Raw genomic sequence first — 17,143 nt, forward strand, 5'->3', positions numbered from 1 at the left:
AGATTCAATGACTCCTTGAACTCTATGTTAGTGTATCACAATAAAAACATCAAATTTTCATCTTTGAAGTAGAAAGTGTAATAATAAAGTGTTCTTATCACTATATGCATCGAGAATGTATGCAACCACTTCAAATCTAATGAACCACTTAACAAAAGAAACTGATGACAACCGTTGACATTGACAACACCTTGATGTGTGTAAAATGCAACATATAAATCACATCAATTAAGGCATAAAACTAACCCTTTTTAAGTACTAATGTTGGAAAAAGAGTGTTTTTGTCTTCCTTTTGTATTTTCAGGATGAAATGAGCTCAAATTCACAAAAGAAGCAAAAAGACAACTAATTCTAGCATAAATACAAGAAAAGGAATAAAAGTAGACTGCCCGGACCCTCAACAGCATCCTCCAGAGCAAAGAAGAGAAAGCAGAAGTCTGAACACGCCCCGTGCTCAGCCAGCACGGGGCCGTGCCCAAGAAGCAGCATAAAAGACAAACTTATAGAAGCTTCCATTACCCACCACGGGGACGTGTCCAGCGGGCACGGGGGCGTGGTGAAAGTACAGCAGGCGCATTAATTGTAATTGCAAATTACAATTAATGAGGAGAGAGAGTGTCAGACGGGCACGGGGGCGTGTCCAGTGGACACGGGGCCGTGCCCAGCCTTCTGTTCAGCCTATAAATAGGAGTGCTTGGTTTCATTTCAACTCATCCCTTGGCACACCACCTCTCTCACACTTCATCCACCACCCACCACCACCATAACACCATCATCCACCACCATCATCCATTGTCCATCGTAGAGTGTGTGAGTCATCTCGGGATCCAAGATTGATCGTAAGAGTTCTTGACAATCAAGGCCATGTTTGCCTAAGTCTCTTACATCACTTGGTGAAGACAAGTGTTTAGTATAATACTTTTTATTTTCAATCTTTTGCACTTTTTATTTGGTTTTGTATTAATGACTTTAATAACTAGTTGCTTATGTTGAAGGTGATATTTCCTTATCGTTTGTCCGTGGTGTCTTGGCATTATTTTACTGTCTATATAAAATAAAAGATTTTCACCAATTCATATCTCCACGGTCTATATGGAGGTATGTTGGCTACCTGGTCGGGGGTTAAGGGAACGGTTTGGTAAGGGTCTTGCCCTTGTTCAGCGTTTAGAGGTCCTGCTTGGGACCTGGGTCAAATTTAGTAGGATCTCCTTCAATGCCCACAGGTATTGGATGGCGGGGATCCAAACTCTTTGACCCCCTCATAAGTTAACTACTATTAATACTATAACCCGGCTATTTAGGACTGTATCCCTGCTGACTCAGACTACTTAGCCGAGGGTAACGTCACCGCCGAAAGCGGGGCCTACCACAATTTGCATTAATAACTTAATTCATTATCTTTCAATAATCCGACCCTTTAGGATTGTATCCTTGCTGACTCAAACTACTGGGTTGAGGGTAACGTCGCCTTCAAAAGAGGGGCCTACTACAATAACTAAGATAATCTCTTAAACAAGTGCAAAAGTGCGAAAATAATCAAAGGTTATACTAATACACGTGTCGGATCCAAGTGATTCATCTTGTCTATCTGTTTTTTATTTTATTTTATTTTTCAGCATTTAGTTAGTTTTTATTTTCTTAGTTTAAAAAACATTTTTCTCACTTTTTGATTTAATTAGACGTTGAGGATAAACCGGTATTAAAAGCTCTTGTGTCCTTGGACGACCTCGGTATCTTACCAACACTATACTACGTCCACGATGGGTGCACTTGCCCATATGTGTGTTTAGTGTTAGTGAATATCGTGTTTTATAAATTTAAAACTTGGCTAAAAGTGTAAAAAGGGCTTAATTATACATCTAAATTATATATACACTACACACGCATCACACCTCAACAACCAAACGAATAGCTATTATACCATCACAAAAAATAAGCTCATCCCAAATTAACAGTTGAATTTAATTGTGAATAATCAAGCCATTCAAACGTAAATCAACCGATCAACATCAAGTGAAAGGAGATGAAAAATTCGCCCTTTTTATGCCTCGCATTGAGCTCCTTGGAGACGCCAGCCTTCTCATTCATATTTGCCGATATGAAGAATCTCTCGTTGTTTCACCGAAAAATCAAGAAACAAAACATTACCTTGACGGGGGTCATCGAAGCAGCTGCGTAGATTGGGTAGACGAACAGGACGACAAACTATTTCTCGAAGGGTTGACGGCAAATCATCTCTACAAAATTAGACAATATACTAATGTTATAATCAAGGATTATCAAATATGGAGGTGTTTGCTACTTTATAAGTCTAACCAAATCAGTTGACAAAATAGTATTATTACCGGTAACGATAATAACTTACTTGTTATCCACCAAAAGCTTGCAGCCTCTCTAGTCTTTCTCCCATTAGAACCAACAAAACCTAATGGCAGTGCCTGAAGAACATAAAACTAAAAGAAAAATAAACAAACATAAAAATCAAATTTAGAGAGAAATCTCATACATCAAAGAACTCGAAGTGTGTGTGAAAATTAGGTTTTCAAACTAATCACTAAATAGAAATTGAAAAGTATGACAAATGCGAGAATCCGACCGAAAAAATAAAAAAGAAATCAGAAAACAAAAACTGAAATGGATCGACATGCAGAGTTGCATAGATTAGCTAGGAGATGTATACCAACAGAGATACTATGTGTTTTACCTGAACGATGGCGTCGGAGTCAAACGGTATGGCGACTGAATACTGAGAACTCGGCCTATGAATTCACACACATTTCAATAATCTGTAATTCAACAACGCCAGTTTCCACCAAACACAACAAATTCGTAAATGAACACTAAGACTAAAACAACAAACCTAAACCCTATGTGACTGAATACTGAGAACTCGACCAATTTATAATGGTAAAGCTAACAATAATATCGGAGGTGCCATTGTTCGATAATACTTCTTCAAACCAATTCAGAAAAACAAATAAATCTGATCAAGTCATCCATGTCCTAGAGAGTGCTATTAGTTGTATTAGCTGATGTATAACTAGCAAAACTAAATCCTCGAATCCTGCCAGAATCTCGATCAGTAATAATTTTGCTGCAAAATTCAGTTTGCTTGTAGTGAGTCTACATCTAATGAAATCGGTAAACTCAACATTTGACAATTTATCTACAATATAAATACCTTTAATCACTTCGCTAGGTTCCTGGAAAGCTTGTCTTAATCCCAATTCATCAGTTGCATATCCAAGTCCTGCAAAAAAAATATATATATATATATATATATATGTTGTTATTGAAATTGCATTATCCTTTCTAAAAATCTATCCTAGGGAACATTAAACATTTACCCGAACAATGGTGTGGTCGTAATATACCTGTTAAAAATAATTAAAAGTAATAACAAATACACAAAATATCAAGATTCTAAATTATGATGCAGGCTCAATTGATATATTCATTCAGCTAGTTGTTCCCAGCCCCTTGAGAAATGAAATCCAAATACCTGTTCCGATATGCATCTAAAAGTTATCGAGGACTTACATATCCTTTACCCAAAAATCGCAACTGAAGCCCAGATGTTGATTAAGATGGCTACACAACTGAATTAACCCTAAAAGTTAAAAGAAATAATAAACCAGCAAATTTGATATTCAAGAGCATGTAAACAATTCAGAAGAACAATAAATTAAACTCGAAAGATCCAGCATCATATAACCAATCCGACCGAACCTAGATGACCAGTAGCACTCATCATGTATCAACCCAAAAGATCCAATGTCATATAACCAACCTGACCCGACCTAGATGTCCGGTTGTAGCCATCAAGCATTAAAAAGTCAATCTAGGTGTTAGAACCTGAAGGTTTATTCATGTAGGTTAACAATAGGGATTGATCTTGTAACTAGTTTGTTTATGTTTTGGGTTATACACTTGTGGGTTGGGCTTGCATATGTGTCGCATGGGCTTGACTAGGTTTCGGCCCTTATGTTTTGTATATAAACACCCCTAATCACTTGATTAGGGGTTGTTGATTACTAGTAGAAGGCAGGCGACACCAAGCTAGGGAACCGAGTTCCATCGATCTTGTATCAGTCATCTTCTAAGTTGAATGCAAGTTTCGGTTTGATTGTTCTTTATTGTGTGTTTATTATTTGATCTTTATATTGTTTCTTGAATCACCTTGTGATTGGTTTCCGCACTCTCACAAGGTTAGATTGATATCATTGTGATCCTCACGGGTTTTACAATTGGTATCAGAGCCATTGAAGCCATTCAAGGGCTCGGTTTGATATCAATCGGATTCAAGAAGTATCATATATTACTGATCCGGTTTGTTGAAGTGTTTTTGCAGATCTGTTCATCGACTGTTCTTAAAAAAATTCATTGAAAAATCACTGATTTTGGTTCTGTTGATTTCAGCATTGGTGTTTGCTTATTTTTCGGGATTTCGGTGCAACAGATTCAAAGATTACAATATCTTTGAATTTTGGAATTTGCTGAAAAGTCGGGATTGCGAGACAACAGTTCTTATCACTTTTGTTTTGCAGGTTACGACTCGCAATCTCTTAGTTGCGGTTCATCACGTTTCGGTTACGACTCGCAACAGTTGCTGGTTTCGGTTCATCCTGCCTAGTTACGACTCGCAATCAGTCTTGGTTTCGGTTCATCCTGCCTAGTTACGACTCGCAACCAGCTGTTTGACCTTCACTCGCAACCGTGGTTTCGGCTCATCCTGTTCTGTTACGACTCGCAACCACTTCGGTTACGACTCGCATCCACAGTTTGACTTGACTCGCAACCATCGTCATTACGACTCGCAATCAACAGAAGTTTTTGACTCGCAACCTCGTTTCGACTCGCAACGACACATTGTGACGGACATTTGGACTGTTGACTTTGGACTAAATAAAATTAATTAATTAATTAACTGATTAATTAACAATGTCAACCACCAACAGTGAATTGTCTACCCTAACTCAGCAACAAGAACTTGATTCAAAGCTTGGGACCACATCACGCATTCCTAGGCTAACTGATGCCAACGACTTTCCCGAGTGGAAGTGGCGCTTTGAACAGCATCTTAAGGTTAAAGATTACAAGCTATGGCGCAGCATTTTGAGGGGACCTAGGGAAATCATGATGGAAAGTCCTACAGAACCTGATGTTAAAGTTAAGAAGCCTCGAGAACAATACACTGAAGATGATTTGCTTATTGTTGAAGAAGATGATCGAGCTTTCTCTTACTTGACCATGGGTTTGGGTCCTAATATTGCCATGGGCTTTCGCACCTGCAAATCTGCCAAGGAACTGTGGGACTCTCTGGTAGAAGTGTATGAAGGTAACGAAGATATGAAAGAAAGTCGAAGGAACTTGCTGCAACAAAATTTCAACAATTTCAACCATATTTATGGTGAAACAGTAGATAATCAGATCCAAAGGTTTGTCAAGCTGGTGACTCAAATGCAGATGGAAGAAATTCATACCTCAAACGCCTCCACCAACAGACAACTTCTCAATGCTTTGCCCAAGAGTTGGGATCATCATGTTGCCATGATCAAGAAGACCAAAGATCTTGCAAGATGTACCCTGTCTGAGATGATCTCGCATATCAAAGCTTGTGAATTGGATGACAAGCAGAGAGAGACTAACTACAAGAACAGCATGCTGGCTGCCGGTTTCTCAATAGCTCCAACCACGTCTAGCGACAGCAACACAGCTCTTCTATCACAAGGAGGATTTCAAATGTTTCGCAACAATTCCTCTGTCTCTCAATCTGGATCCTCAAATCAAATCGTCTCTTCAGCTTCTCCAGCTTCAGTTCAAAATGCTGGAAAGGCTTCTGCTGCTGCCTCTGCTTCTGCTCACTCTACGAACAATGAGATGATGGCATTTTTCGCAAGTCAGTCAAAGGAAAAGCTAGACATAGCAGCTTCTGTAATCAACTGTTTGAATGCTTTTCTTGCAGGGAAGCTTGATCCACCAAAGTGGAGTCAAGATGATTTGTCACAGATTCATCCAGATGATGTTGAAGAAATGGATATCACCTGGCAAATGGCAATGGCGGCATTCAGAGCTCAAAAGTTTGTAAAGAAAACGGGTAAAAACAGGTGGGGCAACGCTTGGAATGGAGCTTCTAAAGTGCCCTTCAATCTTCGCTGTTACAACTGTCATGAGGAAGGACACTATGCTAGGAACTGCCCGAAGCCACCCATGAACAGAGATCAGAATCCTACTATTCCTGCACAACCAGCTACTCCTAATCGAGAAAGGGCTCTTGTGTCTACTGCAAGTATAGCAGATGCAGCTGCCTCTGGAAGTCCACAGCCGCAGGGATTAGCACAAGCGCTGGTGGTGCAGCCAAATGTCAACTTTGACTGGTCCTCTGAGATTGAGCGTCTGAACATATCAGCTCCAGATAATCAAGCTGCAACTTCTAACATTGCTTTCATGACCTCAAACGAGCATGACCCTGAGCCACAGGAAGAGACTGCTGCTGACGATTTCGCTTTCATGACTCAAATCCTGTCAGCACCTGTCAAAGGTCTCACCAAAGAAGAGGTACTTTCAGTTTTCTGCACTCCTGAATGTAGGGAACGTGTTGAGGCTTATAGAATACACAACGCTGAGCTAATCGAAGATTACAATGAAATTAAAAGAAAAAATTTCACTTTAACAAAAAATGAAAAACTTTTCAAAGAAAAAGTCGAAGCTCAGCGTAAGGACATCGTTCAACTAAAGGACGATGTCAGTGTAGCTAAAGGCCAACTAATGATAGTCAAAGAAAAATTATGTGAAGTAACTAAGGAACTGGAGAGTGTAAGAGACAAATACCAAATCAATCAATTAAACATCAAGAAATTTGATTCCTCCAGTAAGTTAGTAAAAAATCTGTGTGATGAACAATTGGCTTACTCTAAGAAGAAAGGGTCGGGTTTGGGTTACAATCAGACTCCTCCTCCATACAATAACAATTACACTTATTTGCCAATGTCTGAGGAGGAGATCTTGAATGAAAGCAAAATGACTTATGGCTCATCTAGCAAATCGTCTGTTCACAACAAAACTGTTGAGCCACAAAAGCCCTCGCCTTTAAAGTTTATTCCTAAAGGCACAATTGATCCTAACATCTCGTTGTCATGTGCAGATGATAGCTCAGAAGTAAGATGTGATGATGTTCATGGGAGTGAACCAGTTATTGTTTCAAACATTTCTGAACCTTATTTTGAATATTATTCTGAACCAACTGAGTCAGACATTGCTTTTACCAATTCTTTGTTTGCGTCGTTTTCTGCGTTTGTTTCATCTTGTGAGCCTGCTGTTTTGGGCAAAACTGATAATGTTTGTGTGGATGATTTGAACAATATTTGTGGTGATGATTGTTCTTCAGCTAATGTTTGTGATGATAACATATCAAATGTTTCAGCTTGTGATAATGTTACAGGTGCGGTCCCCAAGGATGCATTCAGTGAAACCACTGAAACTATTTCTCAAGAAAATCAAGTGTATCCTGATTCTTCTTCTGAACCTGTCTCAGTGGGTGTCCCTAATGTTGAATCTAGTGGGACCCCATTGGAAACCAAATTACCAAATGAATCAGAACCTGTGTCACAAAGTAAATGCTCTGAGGAAATGCATGTTGATGAAACTCCTTCAGGATCAGAAAGTGAACCTGAATCAGTTTCACTCGAGAAATGCATTAAGGAAGTGCAAGTTGATGAAACTTCTTCAGGATCAGAAAGTGAACCTGAATCAGTTTCACTCGAGAAATGCATTAAGGAAGAGCATACTGTTGAAACTTCTTCTTGTTCGGAAAGTGAACCTGAATCAGTTTCAGATGATAAATGTGTTGATAAAACACATTTGGATGAAGCTCATACATGTTCAAATTCGGAATCAAGAGTAAGTGAAAAGGAAAAGGGGGTTGATAAAAGGGTGAAATCATCAGCAGAAAAGTTGATTAAAGAAAAACCACAAATCAAACATGGTCAGAAAACTAAAACGTTGAATCACATGAAATCGAACAAGCAGAGACCTAATGTCAAAAATGTTCAAAATGTGAAGCGTCAAACTTGTTTTAACTGTGGCATTGCCGGCCACATTGCCAGAAATTGTGGTAAACTCCCAAGGACACCAGACAAGAAATCATCAGGGCGAAATCAGAAAGTTACGTCTAATCGATCTAAATGTTCGGAGTCTATGAAGTCTGCTCGGACTAAGACGATGAAGAGCAAAGATCATCATAGGACTAGACCTTCTGATCAGGATTGGAATGCAGCCAAACGCCTTAATCAGAACCGACAAACAAATTTTCAGCGTAATCAGAGAAATTATTTTGGTAACGCTTTTGAAAGTTTAAATTCTAACTGGTCAAGACAGTTTTGGAAACCTAAGGTCAATGGCATGCAATCCAATCCAATGAAGTCATATCATCAAAAGGCCGCACACAGAAATGTTTCAAAATTTCTAAACAAAGAGAATTTAGTGTGGCAAAGAGTAACGTATTTCGATGCTCAAGGGAAACCCAGATCCACTATGGGCTGGGTTCCTAAATCTAACTAATCCCGCTACTCGTGCAGGAACAGCTGTGGAGGACTACCGTGCGCCTCTGGTACATGGATAGTGGCTGTTCCAGGCACATGACAGGAGACTTATCCCAGCTTGTGAATGTCAAAGAATTTAATGGAGGATATGTCTCATTTGCGGGAGGTGAATCTGGCAGAATCACTTTGAAAGGAACTGTTCAAAACGGAGTTCTCAGCTTTGAAAATGTCAATTATGTTCCAGAACTGAAGCACAATCTGTTGAGCATTTCGCAGATTTGTGATAGAGGGAATTCAGTTCATTTTACGAAGAAGGGATGTCATGTTCTGAAGCCTGGGATCGTTATCCCAGAAGACTGGTTCTTGATGACTGCTGAAAGAAAAGGAAACGCTTACGTCATTGATATGAACAAGAAGCCGTGTGAAGAGATCACCTGCTTATTCTCGAAAATTTCAGAGCATGATGGTTTATTGTGGCATCGTCGACTCGGGCACGTGAATATGAAAAATCTGAATCGTCTAGCTAAAGGTCAATTGGTGCGAGATCTTCCGATCAAGGATTTCATGTTGGTGGAGAAGTGTGTTGCTTGTGCAAAAGGGAAGGCTCATCGAAAACCTCACAAGTCTAAACCAGTACCCTCGACAAAAGCTGTACTCGAACTACTTCACATGGATCTTTTTGGTCCAGTGAATGTGCTGAGTATCGGGAAGAAAGCCTACTGTCTAGTAATCGTCGATGATTACTCTCGCTACACTTGGGTGTATTTTCTCAGTCACAAAAACGAAACTGCTGCACTGGTGAAACAGTTCATTACATTGGCTGAAAATCAAGCGAGTACTAAGGTGAAGGTTATTCGATCAGACAATGGGACAGAATTCAAGAATGTTACTTTGGATACGTTCTGCAGTGAAAAGGGAATTGATCGACAGTTCAGTGCGCCTCGCACTCCACAACAGAATGGAGTGGCTGAAAGAAGGAATCGTACTCTAATTGAGGCAGCACGTACCATGCTGGCTGATTCAAAGCTTCCTAGCTTCTTTTGGGCCGAAGCTGTTAGCACGGCTTGTTATATCCAGAATCATGCTTTAGTTAATAAACGTCACATGAAAACCCCTTATGAGATTCTGGAAGGACATAAACCTTCGGTTTCACACTTTCGTATTTTTGGTTGTCCATGTGTATTATTACTAATGGACTCAAATGGAAAGTTTGAAGTCAAAGGTGACGAATGTTACTTTGTTGGATATGCTAAAGGCTCTGCTTATAGGGTATACAACAAAGTAACTAGGAAAGTCGTTGAGTCGTGCAACATCGAATGGCTTGAAGAGAATGCTACGGACGCTAGAGTCGGTCCAGATTGGTTATATGATTATTCTGCTCTGTTTAAATCATTTAACATTTTGTCAAGTGATGTTTCAGTTGCAGGTGAATCAGTTCCAAAACAACCATTGTCGTTTGAAGATACAGAGGACGAAGTACAGATGGATGAAATTGTGAAGCATCATACTGTTGATCCACCAGGAATGGTGTTTACGCAACATCCTACACCGACACCGGTGGTCAACCAATCCCCTGAAGGTGCATCAACCAGTGACTCTGCAATGTTTCCTGATCCTATCCCTGAGGATTGTACAGTCACTTCTCCTGTAATTCACACTACAAGTGCACCTGATGAGGGGGAGTGTAGCAACACCACCACTGAAGAGGAGACGGTACCAGATTTGGCCATACCGACGAGCGTTCAACGCAATCACCCAATCGAAAATGTGATTGGTCCTGTAAATGCAGGAGTTTTGACCAGGAGTCAATCAGGGACCATTAACACTTGCTTATATTCTAGTTATCTTTCTCAAATCGAACCTAAAACTATTGATATAGCTTTGCAGGAACCTGGCTGGGTAGATGCTATGCACGAAGAGCTTAACCAGTTTGAAAAACTTGGAGTATGGAAGCTTGTCAAGTTGCCAGCAGGAAAGCGTAAGCTTGGAACTAGATGGGTATTTCGAAACAAGCAGGATTCTGCAGGAGTTATCGTTCGAAACAAAGCAAGACTGGTGGTTCAGGGATTTAGGCAAATCGAAGGACTGGATTATGATGAAGTATACGCTCCGGTTGCACGACTTGAAGCCATCCGGATCTTTTTGGCGTACGCGTCATACATGGGATTCACTGTTTATCAGATGGATGTCAAGACTGCGTTTCTCTATGGAGATGTGAAGGAAGAAATTTTTGTCGAGCAACCGCCAGGATTCGTGCATCCAGATCATCCTGATTATGCCTACAAGTTAGACAAGGCACTGTATGGGTTACACCAGGCTCCTCGAGCTTGGTATGCTACCCTAACAGAACATCTGTTGGCTCATGGATATACACGTGGCACTATTGACCAGACTCTGTTCATCAAGAGAGTAGGCAGCGATCAAATCTTAGTTCAAATCTACGTTGATGACATTATTTTCGGATCAACAAGCGAGGATCTATGCAAGGAATTCGAGAAAGTTATGAAGAAAAAGTTTGAAATGAGTGCTCTGGGGGAGATGACTCTGTTTTTGGGCCTTCAAGTCAAGCAGAGTTCGCAAGGAATTCTGATTCATCAAGGGAAGTATGTGGATGATGTGCTGGCAAAGTTCAAGTTCACGGATGCAAAGCCTGCTGAGACACCTATGGCTGAGAGACCATTGTTGACTGAAGATGAAGAAGGAGAGTCTGTAAATCAACGTCAATATAGGTCAATGATCGGGTCATTGATGTATCTCACTGCTAGCCGTCCGGACATCATGTTTGCTGTTTGCAACTGTGCACGCTATCAGGCTAATCCTAAAACTTCTCATCTTATTGCTGTTAAACGGATCTTTCGGTATCTTAAAGGCCGACCTCGGTTTGGCCTGTGGTATCCGAGAGATTCCAATTTTGACTTGTTTGCTTTCTCTGACAGCAATTTTGGAGGTACTGACAGTGACAGGAAATCCACTTCTGCGGGATGTCAATTTTTGGGTGATCGGCTCATTTCTTGGCAGTGCAAGAAACAACAAACGGTGGCGATATCCACAGCTGAAGCTGAGTATGTTGCTGCTTCTGCTTCTTGCTCTCAAGTGGTGTGGATGCAACATCAATTGCAGGATTATGGTTTGACATATCTTAACACTACTATTTACTGCGATAATGATGCTGCAATACAAATTGTTAGAAATCCTGTTTTTCACTCCAAAACCAAGCACATTGATATTAAAGTTCATTTCATTCGAGACTGTTTTGACAGAGGTCTGATTACGCTTGAACAGATCGACACAGATGCAAATGCTGCCGATTTGTTCACTAAACCTGTCAGCAGCTCGAAATTCAGAGTGCTTGTGGATTTTCTAAAAATGATCCGTTTTACTGATTGAGCATATTTTTGTTTTGTTTTGTTTTTCGTAGGTAAATTTGTTCATAATGTTTTCTATTCTTAGGTAGTTTTTTATTTATGCACAAATTTAGGGGGAGAAAAATCGAAAAATACAAAAAAAAATTGAAAAATTAAAAAATACAAAAAGAGTTTCAAAAGGAAGTATGGCTGGACTGGGAAATGAAATGAATTTTCACTTTATGGTCAAGGGCTGACTCATGTAAGACCAGTATCGAAATTGTTTGACTCTAGTATGATGTGTTGGTAGGCTCTATCCTTAAGATTGGAAACAATGGCTGTTTCTGTTCAGAACTAAACCAGTATATGACCTCAGAAAAGAAAATCACTTGGAATTAGCTCATGTCTATTTGAATGTTTGTATGTTTTTCCCGATACACACAATTTCTGTCTGATTCTGAAATCTTATCTGAAAAAGTCGTGTACCTCCTCTGCTGCATCCAGATACATGCTGACCTGGAGGTGCTAGGCAACGTCAGCTTCTGCTGCATCCAGATACATGCTGACCTAGCTGTACGTTGTCGATCTGTAGATCAATTAAACACCCGAAAGAGGCCCTCTAGTGCCCAAAAGAAACCCAACAAACCTATATCAAATTGAGAAAACTCATTTGATCTGTATATTATATCATCTCATTCTAAGATCTATTCTGTTCTTTTCTCAACCTATTCCCAGTTAAGATTTCAGAAATTTGGATTGGGCTTGTGAAATATGTGGTAGGGAAACTGCTTGCATGATAGAGTGAGCTGTGTATAATTCCGGGATTTGATTAGTATTTGTTTGGGTGCTCATTATTAAAATATCAAAACATGATAAAAAGAGATACAGGCAGTTATATGGAAAAGATCTAGGGAGATGAGTTTAAGAGGACAAATATACTGGCAATTGTCTAGATCATTCTCTAGTAGATCAGTGTTGATAAGTGAAGTCATGCCCGAGACCCTGTGATTTGATCCCTGAGCATCTATGCAAATTTCCTGTTTTTATTTTTGTAAATAATATTTTATTATTTATTTTTGTTTTAGGTTTTGTTTTGCAAAATAATGCTCAATGGGTTTGATGGGTTATTTGAAAATCAAATTTTAATTGGGTTTGTTTAAGTTACTGTTGAAAAACATTTATTAAGCCCAAAAATTCTGAAAATATTTGCTAAGCCCAAGTCCATGAGGCCTAAGCCCAACAGACTTGGGCCCATGGGAAACAGTGGTCGTATAAAGGCTGATTACGAGTCACAACCTCATTATTCACTCGCAATCTACTCTGAATTCTCTCTCAACAATTCCGGCCGCAATCAGATTCCGACTCATATTCCGGTTGCGACTCGCAATCAAGTTAGATCATCAACAGGTAAATGTGACGTCATTCTTCAAGATTTTGCAGGTTTGTTGAAGATTCCGGCGAATCTATGAAGATTCCGATGAAGATTTGATGTTTCCGATGAATTTTCCGATGACATGTTGAAGTTTCCGATGAAGTTTCCAGTCGCAACCAAGAACAACAGGACTCGAAACCATTGATTACGACTCGCAACCTCGAGATTGCGACTCATAGTTGCGACTCATTTTGGCCTGTTGCGACTCATAGTTGCGACTCGCAATCTCATGGTTGCGACTCAGTTACCCTGGTTGCGACTCATGGTTTCGACTCAAAACCTTGGGTTGCGACTCATGGTTACGAGTGAACAGTAACAGTGTTTGTTTTATTTTTAATTTTTATCACTGTGCTATTGGAAACTTATAAGTTTTGTGTGATGTGCAGAAAATGGACCTAAAGTTTATTGCTTCTCACAATCAAGTTGCGTATTTGGCACCTCCACCTGTAAAGCACAAGCAGTTGTACACGTCTTTGATTGAAGGCTTGAATACTTGCTGTATTGTTCACGCTCTTCGAGACAATCCGGTTGTGTATGAAAGTCTTATACGAGATTTCTGGAAGACTGCAAAGGTGGAAATTGTTGAAGGAAAGGGAGCAATAACTGCCGAGATCGACGGAACGAAGATTATCGTGACAGAGCAGGTTATCAGGGAAGCGTTGCAGTTTAATGATCAAGAAACGGATCCAATCGAGCTTGCTGCTGGAGCAATTGAAGCTATCTTGCCACGTCTAAGCTATGAAGGAAGATTTCCTCCTCTGGTCAAAAAGTTTGTTCATCCATACTGGCGTTTGTTATTGCATATGTTTCTATTGTGCATGACAGAGAACCGAGGGGGAATTGATCAACTAAACACAACGCAGACGGCTGCAGTGATTTGTGTAATTACCAATGAGCCGTTCAACTATTCACGATACGTTCTAGAGGCAATGAAAAGGAATGCTATTGGGCTACGAAAGGATAAGTTTTTGATGTATCCTAGGTTTGTGCAGATGATTCTGAATGCTCGTTATCCTGAATTGAGGAGATTGGGTAACATACTGGAGTTAAAGCCCATGGGTCCTTCCTGTTTTGGTACTCTTACAACAAAGAAAGGAACAGAAAAGAAGTTTGAGGGTTTGATTGAATTAGAGAAGTTCGGTCAGTTTGCAGAGACCGAAGATGTTGTTGAGAATCCAGTCAGGGCACAAGCTGTACCTGCACGTGCCATAGTTGCTGAAGAACATGACATTCAAAGGAGTATTGAAAATGAGCCAGAGCCAGAGCGTATCACTATTAACTCTGACGATGAAGGTGTTGAGATTGCATGTGATTCTGATGATGATGATTTTGAGCTTCCTCCTGAAGTCAATGCTGATGCTGTTTCTACTGTTAATCCTGTGATTTCTGCTGAGAATTTGGCTCTGTTGTTAAAGAAAGTGGCTGATACGATGGGTAATCCTCCTACCAATCTGTCAGTGTCTACTGAAGAGCCTGAAGAAAGCCCAAGGGATTCTGATGATATTCCGCTAAAAAGGAAAAGACGGGATCCTAGACCCGGAATGTTTATCGAACGAAGCAAAGATCAATCCGTAACTGTTGCTGATGATGCTGAAGGTTTATATAAGTTTGATTTCGAAACAAATGTTGATGACACCACCACTACTACAGATAGTTTCTTTGAGTCTGATGCTGGAATTCAAGGTGATGATACAGTTATGGCAAATGTTGAAGCTCAACATGAAGCTGTGCCTAATGTTGAAGTTCAAACTGAAGCTGTACCTAATGTTGAAGCTCACACTGAAGCTGGGCCTTCTGATACTGTTAGTGCTGGACCTTCTGGTACTATTCATGAGGAACCGGGCAGTTCAAGTGGTAAACGGCCTATTGAACCACTCAGAATGCCTTTCGACAGTGATTCCAGTGATGATGATGAATTTATAAGTATGTGAGATATGAAGAAACGCTTGGTTGTGCTCGAACAAGATTCTATCCATAAAGATGCGAAGATCATACAACTTGAAGACACCATTGTGAAGAAAGATCAACAGATTGAACAACTGCAGGGAGATGTTGGTCTATTGTTTAATATTGTTTATGATCTGCGAGGCAAGCTTGAAAAGAAATTTGGTCAAGAGTTTTCTGATCCCACTGATGTAGAGAACAGAAAGAAAGCTTTTGAGAAAGATAATGCTGAAAAGGCTGCTGCTATGGAAAAGTACTTTGAAAGGGTTACTGATCCAGAAGCAGAGAAAGCGAAAGCAGAGAGGTTGAAGAAGAAGAAGAGAGAGTTTGTAATTCTGAAAAACAAAAATGCAAATCCTGATGATGAAGATGCACGTGCTACACATCATTTGATGGATGTTGGTGAAACTCTCTACGACAAGAAAGGGAATCGATCTGGTGTTGTTAGCTGGGGTTATGATCATGACCGTAACAGGTGGTGGATTAAAAGAAAAGTTGGACCGGTCGAATGGTACAAGCGTTCAGGGCAATTTCAGTCATTCACTAAGGTTGATTTAACAGATTTGGTAAATAAACCTTATGTGGATGATAAGCTTAATGGACCTGGTCATATGTTCTTCGAGAGATTGAAAAGGGAAGTTGCAAAAGGTTTTCCCTCGATGCGTACTGCAGATACCACTGTTAAACCAGCGAAGGGAATCAGGGATCCATATACAAACAAGCGGATGAAGATAGTGCACTGGCCCGCTACTGACAAAGAAAAGACAATTCCGTTGGTGAGAAAGATTCCTAAAGGGGCGCTGAAGACTATGCACTTTTGGGCATATAATGAACGTCTAGGTCAAGCTGTAATCGTTTGTGATGGAGATGAGAGTTACTGTTTGGTGGATCAGGTTGATTTATTGAATCTTGCTGTTGAAGATCTTGAAGTACTGGCAAGCAACCAAATCCGAGCTACAGAAAAGTATGAAGAAATTGCTAAGGGATGGACGTCTGCAGTAGCTTCTGTGATTCGTATTCATAAGGAAGGATTTGGTGGACGTAGTGACAGAGCAAGTGGTGGTCATCAAAGCAGCTGAAGTCGGAAGAACCTGCATGCATAAACCTAGGGGGAGATTGTTAGAACCTGAAGGTTTATTCATGTAGGTTAACAATTGGGATTGATCTTGTAACTAGTTTGTTTATGTTTTGGGTTATACACTTGTGGGTTGGGCTTGCATATGTGTCGCATGGGCTTGACTAGGTTTCGGCCCTTATGTTTTGTATATAAACACCCCTAATCACTTGATTAGGGGTTGTTGATTACTAGTAGAAGGCAGGCGACACCAAGCTAGGGAACCGAGTTCCATCGATCTTGTATCAGTCATCTTCTAAGTTGAATGCAAGTTTCGGTTTGATTGTTCTTTATTGTGTGTTTATTATTTGATCTTTATATTGTTTCTTGAATCACCTTGTGATTGGTTTCCGCACTCTCACAAGGTTAGATTGATATCATTGTGATCCTCACGGGTTTTACAAACGCCAAAAAAAAACTTAGACGCCATAAAATATTATACCGTGTTGGGAAAATAAAAGAAGATTGAAAAGTCAAAAAAGCCCCTCTGCCCTTCTCTACGTCGCGTGACAAGTGTTGGGCCAGGATGCGTTATCACCGTTCTCACATTATTGAGCGTTTTCTCCTGATCCCGTTTCTATATATATATATATATATATATATATATATATATATATATATATATATATATATATATATATATATATATATATATATATATATATAAAAATCTGGATGCTTGTAAATAAGGGCCTGCTAAAAGACTCAAAGTTTTTTAAATAAGGGCCTATTTAAAAGTTTAAAAAAAACGGCCCAATTAACAAGCCCA

General features: G+C 39.9%; 1 protein-coding gene across 1 annotated transcript; it reads left to right on the plus strand.

The window, feature by feature from the left end:
- The first annotated feature begins 6,139 nt into the window (after positions 1–6,139).
- On the plus strand, positions 6,140–7,254 carry LOC118487628. Its single transcript, XM_035984630.1, has 2 exons — positions 6,140–6,558; positions 7,145–7,254. The coding sequence occupies exons 1-2, from the start codon at positions 6,211–6,213 to the stop codon at positions 7,160–7,162; spliced, it is 366 nt and encodes a 121-aa protein (XP_035840523.1). The 5' UTR covers positions 6,140–6,210; the 3' UTR covers positions 7,163–7,254.
- The last annotated feature ends 9,889 nt before the right edge of the window (positions 7,255–17,143 follow it).

The sequence above is a fragment of the Helianthus annuus genome, chromosome 15 (assembly GCF_002127325.2).
Source record: "Helianthus annuus cultivar XRQ/B chromosome 15, HanXRQr2.0-SUNRISE, whole genome shotgun sequence".
In the NCBI taxonomy this organism is placed as follows: Eukaryota; Viridiplantae; Streptophyta; class Magnoliopsida; order Asterales; family Asteraceae; genus Helianthus; species Helianthus annuus.

Excerpts from the sequence above, each read along its gene's own strand:
- LOC118487628 (XM_035984630.1), top strand. The coding sequence starts at position 6,211 with ATGAACAGAGATCAGAATCCTACTATTCCTGCACAACCAGCTACTCCT.